At 34.3% G+C, this 25,018-nt stretch overlaps 1 protein-coding gene across 7 annotated transcripts in view; it reads left to right on the plus strand.

The window, feature by feature from the left end:
- The window catches only part of CDC27 (cell division cycle 27), a 69,051-nt gene that overhangs the window by 38,003 nt on the left and 6,030 nt on the right, over positions 1-25,018 (plus strand). For 5 of the 7 annotated variants that reach the window (XM_036882943.2, XM_036882942.2, XM_036882944.2 and 2 more), the window contains 7 exons: positions 5,388-5,487; positions 6,484-6,691; positions 6,878-7,050; positions 9,347-9,499; positions 10,591-10,799; positions 12,933-13,050; positions 15,081-15,209. In XM_036882943.2, the coding sequence (XP_036738838.1) occupies positions 5,388-5,487; positions 6,484-6,691; positions 6,878-7,050; positions 9,347-9,499; positions 10,591-10,799; positions 12,933-13,050; positions 15,081-15,209 (1,090 nt within the window). The remainder of the gene's footprint in view (positions 1-5,387; positions 5,488-6,483; positions 6,692-6,877; positions 7,051-9,346; positions 9,500-10,590; positions 10,800-12,932; positions 13,051-15,080; positions 15,210-25,018) is intronic. The other 2 variants (XM_057501580.1, XM_036882941.2) reach the window with 1 other exon arrangement.

The raw sequence follows: 25,018 nt of genomic DNA on the forward strand, positions 1-25,018 counted from the left end.
GTTAATCAACCCCAAGCCTAATTCTCAACAGTCTCTAATCTTCTAAAGTATAACGAACAAGTTCTTACATGGTGAACAAATTCTTACATAGTGAATAAGTTCTTACAAGGTGAACAGTGCAAGGGCAGTCATCACAGAAACTTTCGGTTTTGATCACGCATTATGAACTATATAATATACATTTTAACTTATCAAAGTCTCACTTCAAGTAATATTATACCATGTCATGTACAGTATAAAACCTGGTGACAATATACTTTCATGCCCCTCTCCCAGGCCGTATGCTATGGTGGTATATGTTTTACTCCCACACGTTATAAATCCCATACTGCATGGTTGTGGTTTTTGCCTTCGTCAGTTATCTTTTCTAGAGATTTTTTTTTAAAGTCTATTTTATCTTTACTTATATATTTACTATTAGTGGTGCTTTCTTTCTTTCTTTCCTTTCTGCAAATCCAAATTTCAATTTGGTATCCTTTTCTTCCATCTTGAAGAAATTCTTTAAACATTTCTTATAGTCCAGTCTGCTGGTGATGACTTTTTTCAGCTTTTCTATGTCAGAAGAAAGTTTTTATTTCATCTGTGTTTTTGTTTTTGAAAGAGATTTCACCTGATACAGAATTCTAGTTGAGTTTTTTCTTTAAAGGTGTTGCTTTACTATCTTCTAGCTTGCATTGTTTCCAACAAGGAGTCTGCTGTCATTCTCATTTTTGTTCTCTGTATATAATCTCTTCTCTTGAAGGTTTTATCTTCACTGTTTTTTAAGCCATGAAATTATGTGCTGTAGTGTAGTTTTCTTTCTGGCCTTCAGATTCATTCACTGAACTTCTTGGATCTGTGAGTTTATAGCTTGTATCAAATTTAGCTAACTTTTGGCCTTTATTTCTTCAACTATTTTTTCTGTCCATGTCCCCTTCTCTCTCCTTCTGGGCCTCCAAATACATGTATACTAAGCTGTTTTAAAGTTGTTCCACGGTTCACTAATACTCAGTTCATTTTCGTTTTCAGGCTTTTTCCTTTCTCTGTTTCATTTTGGGTAGTGTTTCTTGCTATATCTTTAAGTTAACTAATTTTTTGTGTGTAGTATCTAATTTGTTAATCTCAGTATGCGTATTTTATTTTATTATTTTTTTTGAAGGGTAGTTGCCACACAGTATTACATTACATTAGTTTCAGGTGTACAACATAGTGATTCAGCATTTATATACATGACAATTCTAGGTACCAGCTATCACCATACCAAGCTGTTACAATATCTTGACTATATTCATTACATCCCAGTTACTTATTATTTTACCATTGGAAGTGTGTACTTTTTTTTTTTTTTTTTTTTTGTGAGGGCATCTCATATTTATTGATCAAATGGTTGTTAACAACAATAAAATTCTGTATAGGGGAGTCAGTGCTCAATGCACAATCATTAATCCACCCCAAGCCTAATTTTCGTCAGTCTCCAATCTTCTGAGGCATAACAAACAAGTTCTTACATGGAGAACAAATTCTTACATAGTGAATAAGTTCTTACATGGTGAACAGTACAAGGGCAGCCATCACAGAAACCTTCGGTTTTGCTCATGCATTATGAACTATAAACAGTCAGTTCAAATATGAATACTCATTTGATTTTTATACTTGATTTATATGTGGATAACACATTTCTCTCTTTATTATTATTATTTTTAATAAAATGCTGAAGTGGTAGGTAGATACAAGATAAAGGTAGAAAACATAGTTTAGTGTTGTAAGAGAGCACATGTAGATGATCAGGTGTGTGCCTGTAGACTATGTGTTAATCCGAGCTAGACAAGGGCAATAAAACATCCACGTATCAGTATGCATATTTTAATACAAACATTCTATTTTGCATGTCGAAGTTTGATTTGGTTCTTTTAACATGCCCGTGCTTTCTTCTACCATTTTGACATATGGAACATATTATAATAGCACTTTTAAACTAGATATCTTGTCTACTGAGTCTTAGTTTGCCAATTCTTGGTCTTACTGGTTGATTTTTCTCATCAATATAGGTTATATTTTCCTGTATTTGTATATATTTTTTTGATTAGATATCACTTATGGGAAATTTTACTTTGTTGAATGCTGGAATATTTTATTCTTTTAAGCATTCTTTAAGTTTATTCTGGGATGCAGTTAAGTTACTTGTTAACTTTTATCTTTTCCAGTCATGCTTTTTAACTTTCCTTAAGTGGGACAAGAGCAGCCTTTGGTCTGGACTAATTTTACTCCACTGTTGAGGCAGTAGTACTTTGAATACTCAGTGGCCTGTTTAGTATGAGGTTTCTTCACTCTGGCTATTAAAAATGTGAGCTGTTCTCAGCTCAGGGTGTATGCCAAGAATTGTGTTCTGTCTGCTTCTTTCCAGTAGTTCTTTCCCCAGATTTGGGTAGTTTCCCTAGATTTGGGTCATTTCCTCACTGCAATACTGTAATGCAATTCTGATGCTAACTACCCAGACTTGACATAGACACTGCAGACTGAAGTCACAGTCATTAAGTTGCCAGTTGGCAGTTCAGAGGCTCCCCAGCACTTGTACTTCTGGCCAGCTGACTTGAAACTTGAGGTTCCTGCTATCTCCTCAGGTTTAATAATTTGCTAGAACAACTCACAGAATCTAGGAAAGTTTACAATTACAGTTTTATTATAAAGAATACAAAGTAGAACCAGACAAATGAGACTTATAAGGTGAGATCTGGGAGGGTCCTTAACACAGAGCCTCTGTGTCCCCTCCCTATGGAATCAAGATGTGTCACCCTACTGGCATACGTGTTCACCAACCAGGAAGCTCAGCCGAGCTTGATAATTCAGTTTTTATTGGGGTTTCATTATGTAAGCATGGTAGATTACATCACTAACCACATGACTGAACTTAGTTTTCAGCCACCCTTCCCTTTTTGGAGGAGGTCAGATAGGTATCACCTAGCGTAAAGCCCCAACCCTGTAATCACAGTTGACCTTTCCAGCAAGCCAGCCCCCTATCCTGGGAGCCCACCATGTGTCACTTCATTAGCATAATGAACTCAGGCGTAGTTCCAGGGGCCCACCATGAATAAAAGACTCCCAGTAGTTGGAAAAATCTGAGGATTAAGAAGCTGCCCCTAAGAATCTAGGAGAAAGACCAGACAATTAATATACAACAGTAAAAAATACTTGTATTGATGAGCTTTCAACTGAAGACTGTAGGGAACCTGCAGATCTTTGGAGCTCCCCTCGCTGTAGCTCTCTCCTTTCGTACTCTGACTTGCAAACTCTAGCTACCTAGGCTTCCCTGAATTCTCAACATTTTCTTCTCAACACAGGGAGACCACTGAGCTCTAATTTATGTTCCTCTTCTCTGCACTGCATCCTCAGGACTTGCCTCAAGCATGTGCTCCCTGCTGTCTGATGTCTAAGAAGCAGTGCTTCATATATTTTGTCCAGTGTAAAAATAGGAGAGTCGATCTGGCCTATATTACTCCATCATAACTGGCCACAGAAGATTGTTCTTTAATTTAGAATGTTGTTTTTAAGACATGATTAGAATAACATAGTTCTCCAAATTACCCAGGAAAATTTGTGTGTCATCATTTTTAACACATTACCCTCTAAAAAGAATTTCTATAATCTCTCCAAGGCATTTTCTTAACAGCCACTAGAATACATTTCATACAGCAAACAACGCTATTAAAAGTGTAATCACATGGGCTGCAGTAAGCGATAGAACCTGCTTTCATACCTCAACAGTGTGGTCCTGGAGCACAGTCTGGTCCTGGAGCACACTCCTCTCATCACACATACACACACACACACGCACTCACACACACACACACACACACACACACGCACTCACACACACACGCACGCACACACACACACACACACACACACACACACACACACACACACACACACACACACACACACCACCCCCAACCCCCCTCAGTATGTGGCTTCATTTTCTGTTGCCTTCATTTTCTGGTGCCTGTCAGACATGGGGCATTTTTCCCGTTTGTCAGAGGGCCCTTTGGAGCTAACAGAACCCTAACAAAACCTATGATATAGGAAGAGATAATTTTCTTTAACCTCCCATGCCCAGAACCTTCCTCTTATTATTTTTACTTCTGTCCCCACAAGATTTATCCTCGTGCAGCTGTTTGTAGATTTAAAGAAATCTCATCTTTCTCAGGTTTGTCTTCCTCATAAACTGCTCCAAATTATGAAATTATCCCCCTCACTTCATAGGCAAAACTGTTTTCTGTAATTAGGTAATCTCATTGGCAAAATATAATTTACGCTGTAGTACAAATGACACATAGTTGTACCAAAAAAGCATATTGTACTTTTAAAAATGAATTAGTTTCTGGAAAAGGCAAAACATGCTGAAAGTAGAAAGATGAGTGGTTGAAGAGGGAGATGGACTTTGGATAATTATGATACCGTCAGTGTAGGTTCATCAGTTGTAACAGTTACCATTCTGGTAGACAATGTTGACAGTGGGAGAGGCACATGTGACGGGGGGTGCACGGGCAGGAGGCATATGGGAACTCTGTACTCTCCCTTCAATTTTCTGTGAACCTTAAACAGCTCTAAAAGAGTCAAAAAATTTTGTCATTAAAAAAAATACTTAATTGACCAACCCAAATGACCTCACTTGCTGAAATCCTGCATTGAGATTCTATCTTTTGAAAGGATTAAGGAAGGACTGCTTGGGCATTCTTAACTCACAGGGCAGCATCTCCTTACTTAGAACCCTCTGACCCAAACTCAGATACTAGTAGATTTCCCATAAACTGTAACCAGTTTAGTCCATAGACTTACCCACTCTCAGTGAGTTTACATTTGCTTGCTAAGAATGGAATTCTTGTTTTTTAAGGTTTGCTTTTAAAGTAAAAAAATGTATCTATGTGGTTATTAGATTCCTTTTAGTCTGAACATAATAAACTTTGATATGGCTATTTGAATTTATGGGAAAATAACTCCTTGTTCTGTTGGTATTTATTTGTTGTCAGATATCCCACATTTAGACTTTCCATGTCTAACTACCTTTTCCTTTTCCCTAAGTTGGTATAGTTACAAATGAGGGCTAAAGATAATCAATTTATAGAGGTGTTTACCATTTACTGACCCACCATTTCTATGTAGATTATTTTAAGTTCAAATTAGTGATTTCAGAATGAAGATCTGTGCCATAATCTTTATTATTTTATGGTAACACAAATAGTTTTTAAATCCTAAGTTTTCATAGAGAGATGAGAAAAGGACTAACCAAACTTGTTAACTTTATAGTGCAAACATAATGAATGCATGTTTTTTAATATACCTGGATTAAAACAGTTAATGGTCATAAACTTTTTTTTTTAATGTATATTTTTTTATCAATTGTTTTTTAGTACAACACCTCAGGTATTGAGCCCCACTATCACATCTCCCCCAAACGCACTGCCTCGAAGAAGTTCTCGACTTTTTACTAGTGACAGCTCTACAACCAAGGTAATAGATTTCCGTATGTCACGTTTACTATTTAATGCTCCTCCAAGATTTCTACACATTGATGACTCCATCTCTAATAAATTAAGAAATTAAGAATTTTTTTAAAAAATGTTTTAAAATTTGGTTAGTCATCTATACCATTTGTAAATTTCTTTGTCTTTTAATAAATATATAAAACATTGTTCAGATGGCAAAGTTAGAGTGATGGAGAGTAGATCAACGGTATCAGGAGTCAGGACTGGTGGAGGGTGTAGCTGCTAGAGAGAGTAGCACAGGGAGTTTCCTTATGCAGTGATTGAATAGCCCTGTATCATTGTGGTGACTGATCACACAAATCTGTTCATATGATAAAATTTCGTAGAACTATATACACCAAAAAAAAAAAAAAGGAATAAAAAGTGTATGTAAAAACTGATGAAATCCAAATATAAGATCTATAGTTTATTTGGTAGTATTGTACCAGTTCCAGTTTCCTGGATTTGATGGTGTGCTATAGTTATGTTGGATGTTATTGGGGAAAACTGGGGAAAGGGTAAATGAAAATTTTCTGTGCTTTCTTTGCACATTTCTTTGCACAGTTGGAGGCCTCATTATGCCTAGGTAAATTTTACTGGTCTAGCAACAAATATGGATAATTTTTAACTTTGACATACACTGATTAACAATTTTATAACTTAACAGTTATGGTGCTGTGAGAAAATTACAGTATTACATTGACTTATTTTTTCAGTTTAAAAAAATAAACGAAGGTGATATACTTCCAGAAAAGGGCAACACTTACTGTTGATTTACTTTAAACACTAATGTGGTTTATTTTTAGAATTACTACATTTCAAATTAAGTGACTTTGGAGTCTTTTGTTTTTATAAAATTTCTGAGAAAAATATAGCCTAATCAAAATTGTACATTTATTTTATATCTGATTTTTGAGGAGGGATTGGGGGTAAGTCTAAAATATATAGTGTAACAAGTGTGGGATTTTCCTCCTTTATACAGGAGAATAGCAAAAAATTAAAAATGAAGTTTCCACCTAAAATCCCAAACAGAAAAACAAAAAGTAAAACCAATAAAGGAGGAATAACTCAACCTAACATAAATGATAGCCTGGAAATTACAAAATTGGACTCTTCCATCATTTCTGAAGGGAAAATCTCCACAATCACACCTCAGATCCAGGCATTTAATCTACAGAAAGCAGCTGCAGGTCTGTTCTAAATCCTTACTATCTTTTTTGTGTTTTACTTTATTCACTTATTTTAAGTAAATTTCTAAGTTCACTAAAGTGCAATCCATTTTTTCTAGATAGATGTTAGAATTTTTAATGAATTCTTTTATAGAAAACCAAACTTTTATTGTGTTCTCCTTTATTTACTGTATTGTTTTCTCCTAGAAGGTTTGATGAGCCTTCTTCGTGAAATGGGGAAAGGTTATTTAGCTTTGTGTTCATACAACTGCAAAGAAGCTATAAATATCTTGAGCCATCTACCTTCTCACCACTACAATACTGGTTGGGTACTGTGCCAAATTGGAAGGGCCTATTTTGAACTTTCAGAGTACATGCAAGTAAGTATAGAAAAGAGTTACATATGCTTTTCTAGAGATAATTTAAATTTAGCTAAAATGCCTTTGCTTGAAAAGGCTAGATTTAAAAGGTCAATATTTATTGCATAATATCTTTATTTCTCAGTATTTATAATTTATAAATACAATTCCTACAAATGTTAAGGGGTAAGTAATTAAAATTTTTTGGAGTTGCTGGAGGTAAATTTATAGAGAACTCAAGTTATCCATATATTCCTATGTGGAGTATTTGTCCCCTGCTTGGTTGAATCTGGAAATAGAGATTTACCACATAATAAATATTTACAATCAAAATTCTTTCTACAATATACAGAGTTCATACTGGGATGAATTTTTGGCATTTAATATACTTTATAACTTAAAGAATACTATGAAGAATATAGTACGTAATCTAGGACACAAGGTCCTTATCATAAGGCTTTTGTCCTTTGAATTTTAATTACGTTCATTACTTAAGTTACATGTTTATAGCAGAAAAGGAGATGAGTAACATGAAACCAAAGAAAATCTAATTTTCAATTTAAATTTTTCGCCCCAATTCTCCTTCCAAAGCAATTTCTCTCTAACCCCTAAACTTAAAAAAAATTAAAGAAACAACTTTAAAACCTGTAATAAAATTTCTCTAATATAAATAAAAGGTTACTTTTTTGGTCTGTTACTTCCAGCTCATTTATTCGGTATTTATTTGAATGTGTGTTGTGTCCTAGACTCTCTTCTAGAATGTAGTATAGCCAGCAGGATGACTGCTTGCCTTCATAGAACTTGCATTCTAGTCAAAAAGACAGCTTATAAGCCAATTAATGTATAAGGATAAGTAGCAATTAAGTCATATGAAGAAAAATTGAAGCATGGTAAGATTGGGGGCCACTGAAGTATGATGCTGTTTTTATAAAAGCATGCTCAGTAAAAAAAGGTTATTCCTCCCTTCATGAGTTATGCAAAGATCTAGGGGTGAAAGTAGAGAATAAATGTAGAAGATAGCCTATTCATGTAATTTTGTGTAGTGAAGGAAATGAATTGTAGACAGAAAGACTTAGTCATTGCAGGGTGACCGATGTTGGTCCTTTACTGGTACACAGGCAAAAGTGTGTTTGGCAAGTCCTATTCAAAATTATTTCTAACTTACTATTTCATGGGTACTTTAAAATACACTAATCTTGGTATTTCCCCTAATTATAGAACAGTGACCCATATATTTAAAGAAAGTCTTTATTTCAACTTAATTCAATGAGTATTTTTTCATTTTTCATCTATGCCACAATCACTTTTCAGAGGAAGCAATAGATTCTGAAAAATTTGAAACCAAAAGATTTCCAAAACTTGTATTTAGCTGGGGTTAGGTCTGCCTTCTTATAATCAATGCCTGTTTGAAAAGCTTACCTTTATAACCTCTAAGAGATTTCAGGGACATTACAAATCATCAAGCTGATCATAGATAAGAAATGACCATTCCTTGGAATTAAGTTCCTAGTTTTATAATGCTTTTTCCTTATTTTCTGTAATCTTCATTTCATTAAGGACAGTCCAAATATTCCTTATTCTAAACTAAACTTGATTTTCAGAATTTTAAACATTTTGAATTTTAATCAACTTAGGAACTAATTGTTTTATATAACCCAAAGCTTCAAACTTCAGAGGAAAAAAAAACACAGAAGGGAGCTGTGAGTGTGGTGAGGAAAAAATCTGATCTGATAGCTGAGGAGGGACCCTAAAGTCCAGAGAGTGCTGCCCCAGAAAAGGGAATTACTAGGTAGGGACTACAGTTCCCAGCAGGTATGACATTGCTGGATGTGTTCAGAGCTAGACGTGCCATAGGGTTAGGGCCAGCTGAACCTGTTCTCCTTGAACTCAGGCAGAGGGAGGTTTTGTGTTATGGAAGTCATTCTTCTCCCACCTTTCCTGAGAGAGTTACTCTGTAAAGCCATTATTAGAACTTGGAAATGCATTTTTTGAGAGTAAAATTGTTGACTTGTCCTTTTTAAATTATAACCTTTTGTATAGATTACTCTTCTGACTGTTTTGGTGGTAACTTAAATTTTCTTTTCAGAGTCCATGTTCTTACCATGATTTACGTATAAAAACTAAGTTAAGTGTGAATTGCATATATTTGACCTACCATGGAAAGTTACTCAATTTGCTCTTGTGTTTTACCAATTCACATAAATGCTGTGTAGAACAAGGCAGCATTTAAGTCCTGTGAAAACAGTGCCCAGTGTTCTCCCTGTATATAAGTAAATTGTATCAACTTGTTTTCCCCTTACTAGTTTTTGTATTTCAGGCTGAAAGAATATTCTCAGAGGTTAGAAGGATTGAGAATTACAGAGTTGAAGGCATGGAGATCTACTCTACAACACTTTGGCATCTTCAAAAAGATGTTGCTCTTTCAGTTCTTTCAAAAGACTTAACAGACATGGATAAAAATTCACCAGAGGTATATATTAACAAAAGCCCAATGCTTATATAGTTATCTTTTGATCACCCTTACCAAATGGAGATGAACCAAATAATTCAAACACCATTTAGTATTACCCATACTTATTTTGCACCCTTCTCTATATAGGCAAGGACTCAAGAGAAAAAGAGAGAGTCCTAGAATATATGGTGCAGATTTACAAACAGAAAAATCACAAAGCATATAATTTCATTTACGATTAATCAGGATTTGGCAGTGTTAAAATAGTTGTCACCTGGATTACCATTCATTAAGCAGAAATTATGTAGATTGAAAAAAGTGCTAATTTTAAGTTAAAATAGTCATTTTAATTGTTTTAAGACATAGGCACAATTCATTTATATGCTCCAGTCCTGTAAAAATTTTATTTTGGTGCATTTGGGAATATTTAGTGGTACTTTAACATGCTTAAAACAGTCAATTCTCATTATTCTTGGTAGTTATGTTCTACCATTTCCGTGAACACTGAATTAGCAAATTCTGAGCCATTGCTTCTAGGAGAGATACATATAGACACACACATGTATCTCACACAGTTTATAATCTTAAACCCTAAAAACAGCTCACCCTGGTAGATTCTATTTTCTTTATTTTGTAAAAGAGGAATGAGGTTCAGAGGTATTAAAGTGACTTGCCTGAGGCCACACTACAAACAGGTGCCAGAGTTGGGATTCAGAATCTGTCCACTGGCCCAGAGCCAGAGCCTTGAATTACACTGCCCCCTATAGTCTCTGTCCTCTGATCAGTTCTAGATGGGAGCTGAAACAAGAAGGCAGTCAGTCGCCTTTTTTGACCTGAAGTGAGTACATGCCTGTTGAGCAACTCAGATGTTGGACCCACCAGTGGCCACCAGAACACTCTTAAGTACTGATTTTGTCTTGACAAATGTTAGTCAGCAGACGAATTTACAAATATGGAATCCATGAATAATGAGGATTGACCATACCTATTAAAACTCTAGATTTTGTCTTTCTGTTTTAAGTGAGATGAGTCGATTTTACTCATAGATTTGGTTTTTTTAGAAAAACAAGATTTTAATTGCATTTGGTTTTTGTTTCCATTTTTTAAAGGCCTGGTGTGCTGCAGGGAACTGTTTCAGTTTGCAACGGGAACATGATATTGCAATTAAATTCTTCCAGAGAGCTATCCAGGTTGATCCAAATTATGCGTATGCCTATACTCTATTAGGGCATGAGTTTGTGTTAACTGAAGAATTAGACAAAGCACTAGCTTGTTTTCGAAATGCTATCAGAGTCAATCCTAGACATTATAATGCATGGTAAGTGCTAATGAAGTGCAAGGATGATGTCTCTTTGATGGGGCTAATACTCAGTACTTTTTCTTGTTACCAGTTGTCATGACTTTGGTTACTAATACTTAGGATTGATATATACTGTTTGAGAACTTGGAACCAAAATGCTTTTTATGTGAAATTTATACCTTTAACAAACTCTTAAATGAATTAATGTTGATAGAATACCTGATCCTTATACTCAGTAGTTTCATCTTTCTCTCCTACCAAACTTTTGCAAATACTTGGTTCTCTTACTTGATTTGTTGCTTTTTCTTAGAACACTGAAATGGTCATTGGGTTAGAGAGTGGTTGGGTACAGGGGACAAATAATATGATTCACCTGTTGGATTATAGAAAATAAACATTAAAACTATCCACTATGTATTGCTTTTTGGCAGTGTTCTAGTTTATTAAGTACTAGTTTACTGAGTTTATTAAAAACTCAGTGTTCCAGTTTATTAAGTAATGTCTCTGTTTAGGAAGTTATTACCTGGCTCATGTTGTTACCACTCAAGACATACATAAGTTTGTTCTTATTTCTGCCTCAACTCTTTATTTACTGCTGACATTTTATTGTATTTTTCTTGGCTGACTTAATAGTTCAGATACCAAGAAGTATAATTCTGATATCATAACTCTATGATAGTTTTTATGTCAGACATGTGTTTTTTTTTGCCTTTTGGATTAATCATAGCCATTGGATTTTATCATTCTATTCATCACTAAATCTGAAGCATTAGATTACTAAAATACACTTTTTGATTTGTGTATATGTTTTTTTTTTAATGGATTATATCTCATCTCAGACAGTTATATTGCCTGAAAGATGTCCTGACAGGTCATACTAGCTTCGGCTGACATATTAGTCTGGTTTACCAACACTGCCTTCTCTTCATATAATATAAAGTTTTCTGTAATATTTTAAGTAATCAGTTCTTAAAAGGACTTGTGTTTGTTTTAAATGTGTAGTGTCTGTTCTGCTCTGTTGCAGTAGTTGTCTTAAAAACTTTACCATATCAAAAATCATGTTATAAAAATAATTCTTTGCATTGGGGAGAAGGAGGAATATTCAGATTGACAGTCTTCTACTGGGAATAATTTAAATATTGAGGTAGTTAGGTAAGTTTAACTATCTAAGTAAACACTAAGCAGATTTATTGTTCCAGCTTCAAAGTAAATAGTCTTTCATCATGTCCACCTTCACCATTTTTAGCACACAGATTTTATACCTTTTCTTCACCTCTAACACTATTACGATGATAGATAAAGCCACTCAAATAAACAAGCTATATTATACTTTTTTTCATATTCATTTGGTGCTTACTCCACATCATCATGATCTAGTTATGACCAAGAAATGCCTCCTTAATATAAATCAGTCATGCTATATTCATTTGATGTTTTGAAAGGGCAAGAGAAATACCTGTATATCAACTTATTATATACTGTTATATAGCCTGTAAAATTTATGATTTAGAAGTCTATAGGAGCATGTCTTTAATACAACAAATAGGGAGAAGGGAAGCAGAACATGACACTATGCATACTATAATTATAATGATATATCATTGTATTTGAACAAAGAATGTGGAGATAGCATTGTTAAGAGTTTAGGGTTTAGAATCATAAAGGAAGGATCTGGTTAGAATCCTTGTTAGATATTTAACTTTGGGGCAAGTTATTTACCTTCTCTATGCCTCAGTTTTGTTATTTGAAAATGTGAATGATAATGGTGTCTGTCTCCTTGGTTCCTCCTAGGATTAGTTGAGATAATTCACATAAAGAATCTAACAAAGTTACTAGTACACACATAATAACTACTCAGTAAAAATTATCTAATAAATGTAGACTATAGTGGTGGGTTTAAGGATGTGCTATCTTTTTTCCCCTATTGTCCTAGTTTTATTTGTTTGATTGTTTTTACTTGTAAAAATGACTTGTATAGAATGCTTTGATAATTTTTATCATGACCATTAGTTTTTGTCTTTCCTAAAACCACTAGTATTTTTCTATTGGTTTATTAAAATGCCAGGTACCATGCATATTCTTCTATTAGTTGAACTAAATTAGCAGCCAAATATCATATCCCTAAAATTGTACTTTATTCTATACTTTCAGGTATGGTTTAGGAATGATTTATTACAAGCAAGAAAAATTCAGCCTTGCAGAAATGCATTTCCAGAAAGCACTTGATATCAACCCTCAAAGTTCGGTTTTACTTTGCCATATTGGAGTAGTAAGTTGCTTTCTAAACATTGTTCAGTTAATGTCCCTTTGAAAATGTGTTTGTTATTCGCTTAATTGCAATAATGAAAATTAGGACTTTCTGTTATTCTTTAAACAATATTCTGGATTTTTTTATAGCCAAAAATGTCACTTTTGCTTGACATAAAGAGATATCATTGGAGTATCCTTCTCTGTTGGGCAAGTCACTTAATTTCTCTGAGCTTCTATTTTTTATGAATGACAAATAATAACACCTTGCCAACCTCTCATAGTGTTGTTATAACACTCACATGAGATACTTCATATTTTTTGAAAGCACTTTTCCATGTTAACATTTAGCTACTAAATTAAGTCATATTTAAGGCAAATAGTTCCCTGTGTTTGTTTTTTTTTTTTTTGGTATCATTAATCTACAATTAAATGAAGAACATTATGTTTACTAGGCTTCCCCCTTCACCACAGTTCCCTGTGTTTTAGCCTCTGCATATATCAAAACTATTTAAGTTCTTACAAGGCAATGTGCATCACTGTTGTTTTTATGTTTTTATTTTTTTAATGTATCTGATGTTAAGTTGTACTTTGATAGGAGAAAAGGTAGGTTCACTTTTAAAAATCTCATTAGCTTCTCTGTAAGCGTGGTACTACCTCAAGTTCTTGTTCTTGTCCCCTCACCCCTCTCTCTCTCTCTCTCTCTCTCCCCCTCTTTTCCTCCCCTGCCCCATTTTCTTTCTCTCAGCCAAGTTAGGCTTTGTGGGAATGGGCATGCAGGATGAGGAAATTGTTATTCTGGTTCACTATTCATTTTGGGGAAAGAATTCTAGTTTTCTTTAATTTTCTTAAAATTTGACATGGCAACTTTGTAGTTACTATGCAAAATACAGAAAATGTGTTTTATTAACTTAAAAACTATTTTTTTCATCATTTAAGATAAGCAAGTCAAACTTAAATATCTCTTGATACCTTTTAGTGAAGTTGGACATTTTTTAAAGCAGGCTTTTTTCTATTATTGTGGAACAAATTGTTTTAAAATTTGAGTGGATTATTTGAGGGAGTTTTCAGATAAGAGAGTATGCTTTTCTATAGGGAACTAGTGTTTCAGATTTGCATCCTGTGGGCATAATGTTGGCCGTATGTAGCACTGACCTGCGAAGATTGTTGCATAGATGAATTTAGCAGCCAGATTTTGGTAGCGCCTACCCTTACTTTCCTGTTACAGTGATATTTGTTAAACTTCCACAGCTATATCCATTCACTCCGCTTTGTTTTTAACATACTTGTCCAAGAAGGAACACAGCAGATTATGAGTGTATTCACATGAATGAACAGTGCAGTGCAGTTTGGATTTTATTTCAAAATTAATTAAATAATCAGGTTATTTAAAAATTTTCAATAATAGTTTACTTCACTTCCCGTATTACAGATGAATGATTTTCAAATATATAAAGCAGAAGAATTCTTACTTAAAATAAATTCCTTAACTAGGAAAAAGTGTAATTGTTCTGAGTGAAACAGAGTTGGGAAAATTCATAGGCCAATTCACTCTGGGTTCTTGGAACACAGTTTTGAAAAGACTAATATTTAGAAGACCATAATAAACTGATTGAAATGGATTTTCTAGCTAAATTCTTCACAGGTTTTCTTGTGAAGAGAAAACCAGTGTCTTTCTTGTCTTTTAGACTTAAAGGTAACCAAGTATCTGCTCTAAAAATAGAATCTTATCATTATGGATACATGATGGTAGCTTTGTGTACTAGAGGACCCAGGTTCTGATCCCAGAGCAAGTTATTTAACACCTCTGGACTTCAGTATTCTTATCTTTAAAGTGGCTGTACTAGAATTGGAAAAGACTTTTGAGAATCTGTTAGTAGCTTAGTAATCAATTACTAAGTCCAGTTAACTCAGTGGACAGTCTAGTTAAATCATACAACCTTATCTCTAGTAGTTTATTATCTTTGTGTTGGTTTTGAGTCACATTTTGTTTTCACTTTTCTTCATAAATATTAAAAAGAGACATATTAAAAAGACCTTTATTTCTTACAGGTTCAACATGCACTGAAGAAATCTGAGAAGGCTTTGGATACCCTAAACAAAGCCATTGTTATTGATCCCAAGAACCCCCTATGCAAATTTCACAGAGCCTCGGTTTTATTTGCAAATGAAAAATATAAGGTAAGATACATATATTTTAATGGTCTTCAGCATTGTATTGCTTGCTTAAGTTTTGCCCCTTAATAAGCCAAAATTTACTTATACTTTAATTTTTTTTTTTTTTTTTAATTGAAGGGTAGTTGACAACAGTATTGCATTACATTAGTTTCAGGTGTACAACACAGTGATTCAACATTTATATACATGATAATTCTAGGTACCAGGTATCACCATACCAAGTTGTTACAATATTTTGACTATATTCCTTATGCTATACATTACATCCCGGTTACTTATTTATTTTACAATTGGAAGTGTTTATATATATATATATTTTTTGTGTGTGTGTGTGTGTGTGTGTGAGGGCATCTCTCATATTTATTGATCAAATAGTTGTTAACCACAATAAATTTCTGTATAGGGGGGTCAATACTCAATGCACAATCATTAATCCACCCCAAGCCTAATTTTCGTCAGTCTCCAATCTTCTGATGCATAACGAACAAATTCTTACATGGAGTACAAATTCTTACATAGTGAATAAGTTACATGGTGAACAGTGCAAGGGCAGTCATCACAGAAGCTTTCGGTTTTGTTCATGCATTATGAACTATACACAGTCAGTTCAAATATGAATATTCATTTGATTTTTAAACTTGATTTATATGTGGATACCACATTTCTCTATTATTATTATTTTTAATAAAATGCTGAAGTGGTAGGTAGATACGAGATAAAGGTAGAAAACAGAGTTTAGTGTTGACTTATACTTTAATTTTTATCTCAGAATAGATATTTTTCCCCATTTTCAAAAGCTATAAATTTCATTTTCTTTTGTGATTTTATTACTTAATGAAACACTCATAGGAAGGATGGGTGTGTGGGTATTTAGGAATATGTGGTTATGCCTTATAAAGACTCTGTATATAGAAAGACAGTTTTACTCAGGGAGTTACCTCAAAGGTAAAAATTAAACCATCCTCTTAGGACCAAAATATGTGAACAAGTGACAAATGAATGTGTGTACATTATTCAGTACATTTTTATTGAGTACTTAGTATATGCCAGGCACTAGGAATATAGTGGTGAGCAAAGCAGCCACGTTTCCTGCCTTTGAGAGAAAATGAAGAACTTACCACCTGGTGCCTTTCTAAAGGGAGAATAGACATTAATCAAACAATCACAAAAATAATACATGTTCAGTAGATAAAAGGAAAAATATACTGAGTTTTAAGAATTTATAACAAGCCCTTTGGCTTCTCTAGAAGTTAAGCCTTCTGGAGATGGTTAACAGGACTTCAGAGATAGAGATATATACAAGACACCACAAGTGACTAATAATCCTGGCTCCAGAATCCACCAGGTCTTGAGGATAATGAAAACAAATTTAATATTTTAAAAAAAAGAGCTTATAACAAGGAAACTAAATCTAATCTAATGTATTTCTCTCTTCTCACTGTTTTACAAATTAGGGAGCTATAGCCTAAAAAATTTATTGAGGAAATAAGGAAAATTGAGAAAGAGATAAGAGACATAGAGTGACATGGTATTTTTATTATCATTTACTCAATTATAAACCATGAATCCAAAGTTTTGATTTAAAGTCCAGGTTACTTTTCAAATTCAGGCTCATTCTTACTAAAAAGAGCAAAGACTTATCCAAAAAAAATACCCAAAATTTAAGTGCACAGAAAAGCTTGAGCCAAATAATCCATTTTACTCTTTACCTAGAAATCTATTCTTCCAGTACACATTGAAATTGCTGAAATTGAAAAATACAAAACCAGTGATAAGCTCTTAACTTTTCAAGACTAATAAAGATATATAAAGGGATCAAATATATAATTAATTTTTTTCATCTATGCAGTAAGTCTCTAATCTTACTATATTTCTTTATGAATTAGTGGATGTCTAGTTCTACTGTTTTTGTCCTTTTAAAAAATGTTCTTTAAACTTGTTCACCATGTAAGAACTTGTTCGTTATGCTTCAGAAGATTGGAGACTGTTGAGAATTAGGCTTGGGGTTGATTAATGATTGTGCATTGAGTCCCCTATACAGAATTTTATTGTTGTTAACAACCATTTGATCAATAAATATGAGAGATGCCCTCTCAAAAAAAAAAAAGGTTCTTTAATAAACTTTTCAACTTATAACTTGCCCTTTCAGTACTATAATTATAATTCAGTATTTGTTTTCAGTTTTTGCTTTATTATGCTTCTTTAGATATGTAGTCAGATTCTTTGATTGAAGGATTTTATTTATTCAATTATAATATTCAGTTTATTCAATTGTTATTCTTAAAGCCACTAATGCCAACACACCTACCAGGTGTGCCATATAAATCAGCCCTGTACTTGCTTCAAAAAGCCCAAGTTCTAATCTAACCCGTTGTCACAGTTATAATGGTTGTGGCTACTTTTGAGTACCAGTTTGGGACTTGGCTAAATTATAAGGCCTACTTTGATGCCTGGGTTGGATATAGGTATATCCGATATACCTACATTAAAATAATTTAAAAATTTACCAATTGGAAAAGTTACTGATTGCTGCTGAAATGTCTTGGCTCCAAAATGAAAATCAAATGGTGTTAGAGGGTCACCTCAGCCTCTCTGAGGCAAAAAGATTGCTAGGTACCAACATATCTGTGTTGTATTGTTATCTAATCATGTAAGTCTTAAGTCTTGTAGGGCAAAAATGAAAACTCTGATGCTATGTTAGACACTATTTCTCAAAATCTTTGTAATTAGATTATTGGGGGGCATGGTAGATACATGAAATTTTGTTGACAGTTATAACATACATTCATAGAAAGAAAACATCAATTCTGAACTTTGTGTGGTGTGGCAGTAGGAAAGTCCAACCGTCTTCCATTAACCAGAGATTTGTAAATATGTTTAGCCGTGGCACTCTTCTCATTGACTTAATATTGTTCTGAAAAATAATATTTTTCATTAAAAAAACATTGCCTATGTTAACATATAGTGGGTTTGTTTTTGTTACTTTTAAATTAATAAGGGACAGATACTTTTTAAACTTTTCAAGTTTTAATTTCTGAGAAGGTAAATATTAATAGCTATACCCCACATTAATAAAAACTCTTTGGGTTCCTCAATAAGCTTTAAGAGTGTGAAGAGGTCCAGAGACCAAAAAGTATGAGACCTGCTGCTTTACAGTAATTAAAATCAATCTCACAAAGAGTACAGATTATGATACCTAATAGATAAAGAATGGAGGAAGAAGAAAAAGGAGGAAAAAAAAAAGAACCTTTAGGTTGTGTTTGTAGTAGCATATTAAGTGAGTTAAATTAGACTGTTAGATAGTAAGGGAATTACCCTTGAACCTTTGGTAACCACGAATCTAAAGCCTGCAATGGCAATAAGTACATACCTATTGATAATCACCCTAAATGTAAATGGTCTGAATGCACCAATCAAAAGACACAGAGTTACTGAATGGATAAAAAAACAAGTCCATCTATATGCAGCCTACAAGAGACTCACTTCAAACCCAAAGACATACACAGACTGAAAGTAAAGGGATGGAAAAAGATATTTCACACAACTAATAGGGAGGAAAAAAGCAGGAGTAGCAGTGCTTGTATCAGACAAAATAGACTTCAAAGCAAAGAAAGTAACAAGAGACAAAGAAAGACATTAGATAATGATAAAGGGGTCAGTCCAACAAGAGGATATAACTATTATAAATATCTGTGCACCCAACACAGGATCACCTATATATGTGAAACAAATACTAACAGAATTAAAGGGGGAAATAGAATGCAATGCATTCATTTTAGGAGACTTCAACACACCACTAACTCCAAAGGACAGGTCAACCAGACAGAAAATAAATAAGGAGACAGAGGCACTGAACAATGTATTAGAACAGATGGATCTAACGGACATCTACAGAACACTCCATCCAAAAGCAACAGGATACACATTCTTCTCAAGTGCACATGGAACATTTTCAAGAATAGATCATATACTAGGCCACAAAAAGAGCCTCAGTAAATTGAAAAAGATTAAAATTGTACCAACCAGCTTCTCAGACCACAAAGGTATGAAACTAGAAATAAATTACACAAAGAAAATGAGAACACATGGAGGCTTAATAACATGCTCCTAAATAATCAATGGAACAATGACCAAATAAAAGCAGAGATCAAGCAATATATGGAGACAACTGACAACAATAATTCAACACTGCAAAATCTGTGGGATACAGCAAAGACCGTGCTAAGAGGGAAATATTTTTCAATACAGGCCTACTTCAGGAAAGAATAATCCCATATGAACAGTCTGAAGTCACAATTAACGAAACTAGGAAAAGAAGAACAGATGAAGCCCAAAGTCAGTAGAAGGAGGGACATAATAAAGATAAAAGTAGAAATAAATAAAATCAAGAAGAATAAATAGAATCAATGAAAGCAAGGAGATGGTTCTTCGAGAAAATAAAATAGATAAACCCCTAGCCACACCTATCAAGAAAAAAAGAGAGTCTACACACATAAACAGAATCAGAAATGAGAAAGGAAAAATCACGACGGACACCACAGAAATACAACGAATTATTAGAGAATACTATGAAAAATTATATGCTAACAAAATGGATAACCTAGAAGAAATGGACAACTTTCTAGAAAAGTACAACCTTCCAAGACTGTCCCAGGAAGAAACAGAAAATCTGAATAGACCAATTACCAGCAATTAAATTGAATTGGTAATCAAAAAACAACCTAAGAACAAAAAGCCTGGACCAGATGGTTTCACTGCTGAATTTTATCAAACATTTAGTGAAGACCTAATGCCCATCCTCCTTAAAGTTTTCCAAAAAGTAGAAGAGGAGGGAATACTCCCAAACTCATTCTATGAGGCCAGCATCACTCTAACACGAAAACCAGGCAAAGACACCACAAAAAATGAAAAGTACGACCAATATCCCTGATGAACATAGATGCAAAAATCCTCAACAAAATATTACCAAACCAAATTCAAAAATACATAAAAAAGATCATCCATCATGATCAAGTAGGATTTATTCCAGGGATGCAAGGATGGTACATTTGAAAATCCATCAGCGTCATCCACCACATCAGCAAAAAGAAGGACCAAAACCACATGATCATCTCCATAGATGCTGAAAAAACATTCAACAAAATGGGTGTAGAGGGCAAGTACCTCAACATAATAAAGGCAATATATGACAAACCTACAGCCAACATCATACTTAACAAACATCATACTTAACAGCGAGACCCTGAAAACTTTTCCTTTAAGATCAGGAACAAGACAAGGATGCTCACTCTCCCCACTGTTATTCCACATAATTTCTGGAGGTCCTCGCCACGGCAGTCAGACAACTCAAAGAAATTAAAGCATCCAGATTGGCAAGGAAGAAGTTAAACTGTCACTGTTTGCAGATGACATGATATTGTACATTAAAAAAAAACTAAAGAATCCACTCCAAAACTACTAGATCTAATATCTGAATTCAGCAAAGTTGCAGGGTACAAAATTAATACGCAGAAATCTGTGGCATTCCTATACACTAACAATGAACGAGCAGAAAGAGAAATCAGGAAAACAATTCCATTCACAACTGCATCAAAAAAAAAAACAACCTAGGATTAAATCTAACCAAGGAAGTGAAAGACCTATACCCTGAAAGCTACAAGACACTTATGAGAGAAATTACAGAAGATACCAATAAATGGAAACACACCCCATGCTTATGGGTAGGAAGAATTAATATTGTCAAAATGGCCATCCTTCCAAAAGCAATCTACAGATTCAATGCAATCCCTATCAAAATACCAACAGCATTCTTGAGTGAACTAGAGCAAATAGTTCTAAAATTCATATGGAACCACAAAAGACTCCAGATAGCCAAAGCAATCCTGAGAAGGAAGAATAAATAAAGCAGGGGGTATTACACTCCCCAACTTCAAGTTCTATTACAAAGCCACAGTAATCAAGACAGTTTGGTACTGGCACAAGAACAGACCCATAGACCAATGGAACAGACTAGAGAGCCCAGATATAAACCCAAACATATATGGTCAATTAATATATGATAAAGGAGCCATGGATATACAATGGGGAAATGACAGCCTCTTCAACAATGGTGTTGGCAAAACAGGACAGCTACATGCAAGAGAATGAAACTGGATTATTGTCTAGCCCCACACACAAAAGTAAATTCAAAATGGATCAAAGACTTGAATGTAAGTCATGAAACCATAAAACTCTTAGAAGAAAACATAGGCAAAAATCTCTTGAATATAAACATGAGCAATTTTTTCCTGAACGCATCTCCTCGGACAAGGGAAACAAAATAAAAAATGAACAAATGGGACTACATCATGTTAAAAAGCTTCTGTACAGCAAATGACATCATCAGCAGAACAAAAAGGCATCCTACAATATGGGAGAATATATTTGTAAATGACATATCCAACAAGGGGTTAACATCCAAAATATATAAAGAACTCAGATGCCTCAACACCCAAAAAGCAAATAACCCTATTAAAAAATGGACGGAGGATATGAACAGACACTTCTCCAAAGAAGAAATTCAGATGGCCCACAGGCACATGAGAAGATGCTCCATATTGCTAATCATCAGGGAAATGCAAATGAAAACCACAATGAGATATTACCTTACACGAGTTAGGATGGGCAACATAGAAAAGACTAGGGACAACAAACACTGGCAAGGATGTGGAGAAAGGGGAACCCTCCTACACTGCTGATGGGAATGTGAACTAGTTCAACCATGTGGAATATGGAGGTTCCTCAAAAAACTAAAAATAGAAATACTGTTTGACCCAGGAACTCCACTCCTAGGAATTTACCCAAAGAAAACAACTTCTTAGATTCAAAAAGACAGATGCACCCCTATGTTTATTGCAGCACTATTTACAATAGCCAAGACATGGAAGCAACTTAAATGTATATCAGTAGATGAATGGATAAAGAAGATGTGGTACATATACACAATGGAATACTATTCAGCCATAAGAAAGAAACAAATCCTACTATTTGCAACAACATGGATGGAACTAGAGGATATTATGCCCAGTGAAATAAGTCAGGCAGAGAAAGACAAATACCAAATGATTTCCTTCATTTGTGGAGTATAACAATGAAGCAAAACTAAAGGAATAAAATAGCAGTAGACTCACAGACTCCAAAAAGGGACTAGTGGTTGCCAAAGGTGAGGGTGGGTGGGGAGGGAGGGAGAGGGGGATTGTGGGGTATCATGATTGGTGCACATGGTATGTGTGGGGTCATGGGGAAGACAGTGTAGCTCAGAGAAGACAGATAGGAACTCTGGCATCTTACTACACTGATGGACAGTGACTGCAATGGGGTATGGGGTGGGACTTCATAGTAAGGGTGAATATAATAACTACATTGTTTATCTTGTGAAACCTTCATAAGAGTGTATATCAATGATACCTTAATAAAAAATAAATAAATAAAATCAATCTCAGTCTTCTTTATTGTGATAGAGGTTGTCATCTGTCCTTATCAGTAATATTTGACAGGTGAACTGAGTGATCTTAAGTAACTAATAATTAGGTGATTCATTATTAAATAAGTAATATCTGTGACCACAGATCTTTCATTTTGATACTATATTTCAAGTATATTTTACACTATTACAATGGAAGGAAAATAGGTGTCTTGCCTCATCGAATTATCATATGTAATACATCTTCCATTTCCTGACATGCAGTTGTAATTCTTAGACACATTCAGCCTTGGAGTCCTCTGAGTTTATTTCTCTTGGGTTGCCAACAATTAGGAAGATGGTGAACTGTTACGTTTGCACCAGAGCCTCCTATATACTTGTATAAAATACATAGTATTTTAAACAAATACTGTGCCTGTGCAAATGTGTGTACGTTGCCTTCAGTCTTCTTTTTTATTCCTCTTTTTATTATAGAAAATTGTAAACATGACTGTAATACAATAATGAATCCTTGTGAACCCACCACCGAGCTACTTTCATAATAATTCCCACGAAAAGATTTTAGATAATGCCACTAAAAATTTACAAAAGCCAAGAGATTACCTTTGGCTTTAGGTTAAGGGGAAGGGAAGTACTAAACTTTTTTAGAACTGTGAAATAGGATTGGTTTCTTACGCTTTATACCTTTTTTAGAGAAATAAAACTAAATTCTTAAACAAAACAATGAAGAAAAAAATTGCCCTTATGTTACCTAAGTTCCATAATCCTCTGATATCTTTATGATCCCACTGTATTTGATCACTGCTTTATTCTTTATGTTTTTGGTTTTTTTTTATGAAAGTAATATGCTTATTACCAAAAATATCAAATAATATAAAAGTATAAAAAATACAAGCTGAATGCTTCCTAAGCTTACCTTCTAGGAAGGAGTACTGTTAACAGTTCAGAACATACTTCTCCAGATCTTTTTCTCATTACTTGTATATTTTTAAATTGTTCTTAACAGAATAGGCTTCTACTATTGTGGTAGGCAGAAAAATGGCCCCGAAGGATGTCTCTGCCCTAGTCCTCGGTACCTGTGAGTATGGTACCTTACATGGCAAAAGAGACTTCGCAGATGTAAGGTTCTGGACCTTGAGTTGGGGAGAGTATCCTGAACTATTCAGGTGGGTCCAACCTAATCACATAAATCCTTAAAAATGGAAGATCTGACCCAGCTGTGATCAGAATAAGCATGAGAAGGACTCAGCCCACCTTTGCTGCCTTTGAAGATGGAGAAAGGCAAGCTATAGGTCAGGGAATTTGGGCTGCTTTTAGACACCAAGAAAGGCAGAGAAACAGAATCCCTCCAGAAAGGAAATCAGGCTTGCCATCAGCTTGATTTTAGCCCAGTGAGACTCATGTTGGACTTCTAAACTGTAAAACTAGAAGATAAATCTGTCTTAAGCCATCAAATTTTTGCTAATATCTTATAACAGCAATAGGAAAGTAATACAATTATACATACTGTTCTACAACTTTATTTGCTTAATACTCCCAGAATACATATTTGGTGTTTATCTCATTCTCTCTTTTTTTAAACCTGACTTTGGATTTTATTTTACTACAAAGAGCTGTAGAGAAGAAAAAACAAAAGGTAGATAACCTCTGCAGGCATTAAGGGGAAATAAAGTACAATGTTCATAATATTAGAAAGTTTAAAATGTAGAGAAAGCTACCAAGTGAAAAATAGAAGGCTTCCCTTCTCCCATTAACTCAGTCATCCCCCTTCCCAAAAGTAAACTGTTCTTACCTTGTTTAGGGGCATATATGTATTGATTTCTGCCAGAAAAAAAAAAAATAGGCATATGCCCAGATAAATATTTATGTGACTACCATATAACTGCATTTGTATGTGTCTGGTATGTATGTTTTATTACAAAAGAAATAGTACTGTGCATACTGTTTTGGATCTTGAATTTTGCTTTTTGTTTAAGCATATAGTTGAGCACCTACAGACCTACTGTTCCATAGATGATGGACCATAATTTATTTAACTAGGCTGCTATCAGACACACCTTTGATTACTGCTAGTGTTTTGCAGTAATGTATTGGGTTGAATATTGGGTTAAAGATGACTTAGTGGGCTTTTTTTGAGTATATCCCTGGGACAGATTCCTAGCAGTGGGATTGCTGAATCAATGGTTGCCAGTTTTAATGCAGTTTTAATGTAATAAATAGATAATGCCAAATTGTCCTCACAAACATGTTGCATCAGTTTACAGTTCCACCCTCGGTTATGAGAATACCTGATTCTCTTCTTTCATGGTAACTTTATGTAACACCAAATTATTTTTATTTTTTCCATTTG

This window comes from Manis pentadactyla, chromosome 4 (assembly GCF_030020395.1).
Source record: "Manis pentadactyla isolate mManPen7 chromosome 4, mManPen7.hap1, whole genome shotgun sequence".
NCBI lineage: Eukaryota > Metazoa > Chordata > Mammalia > Pholidota > Manidae > Manis > Manis pentadactyla.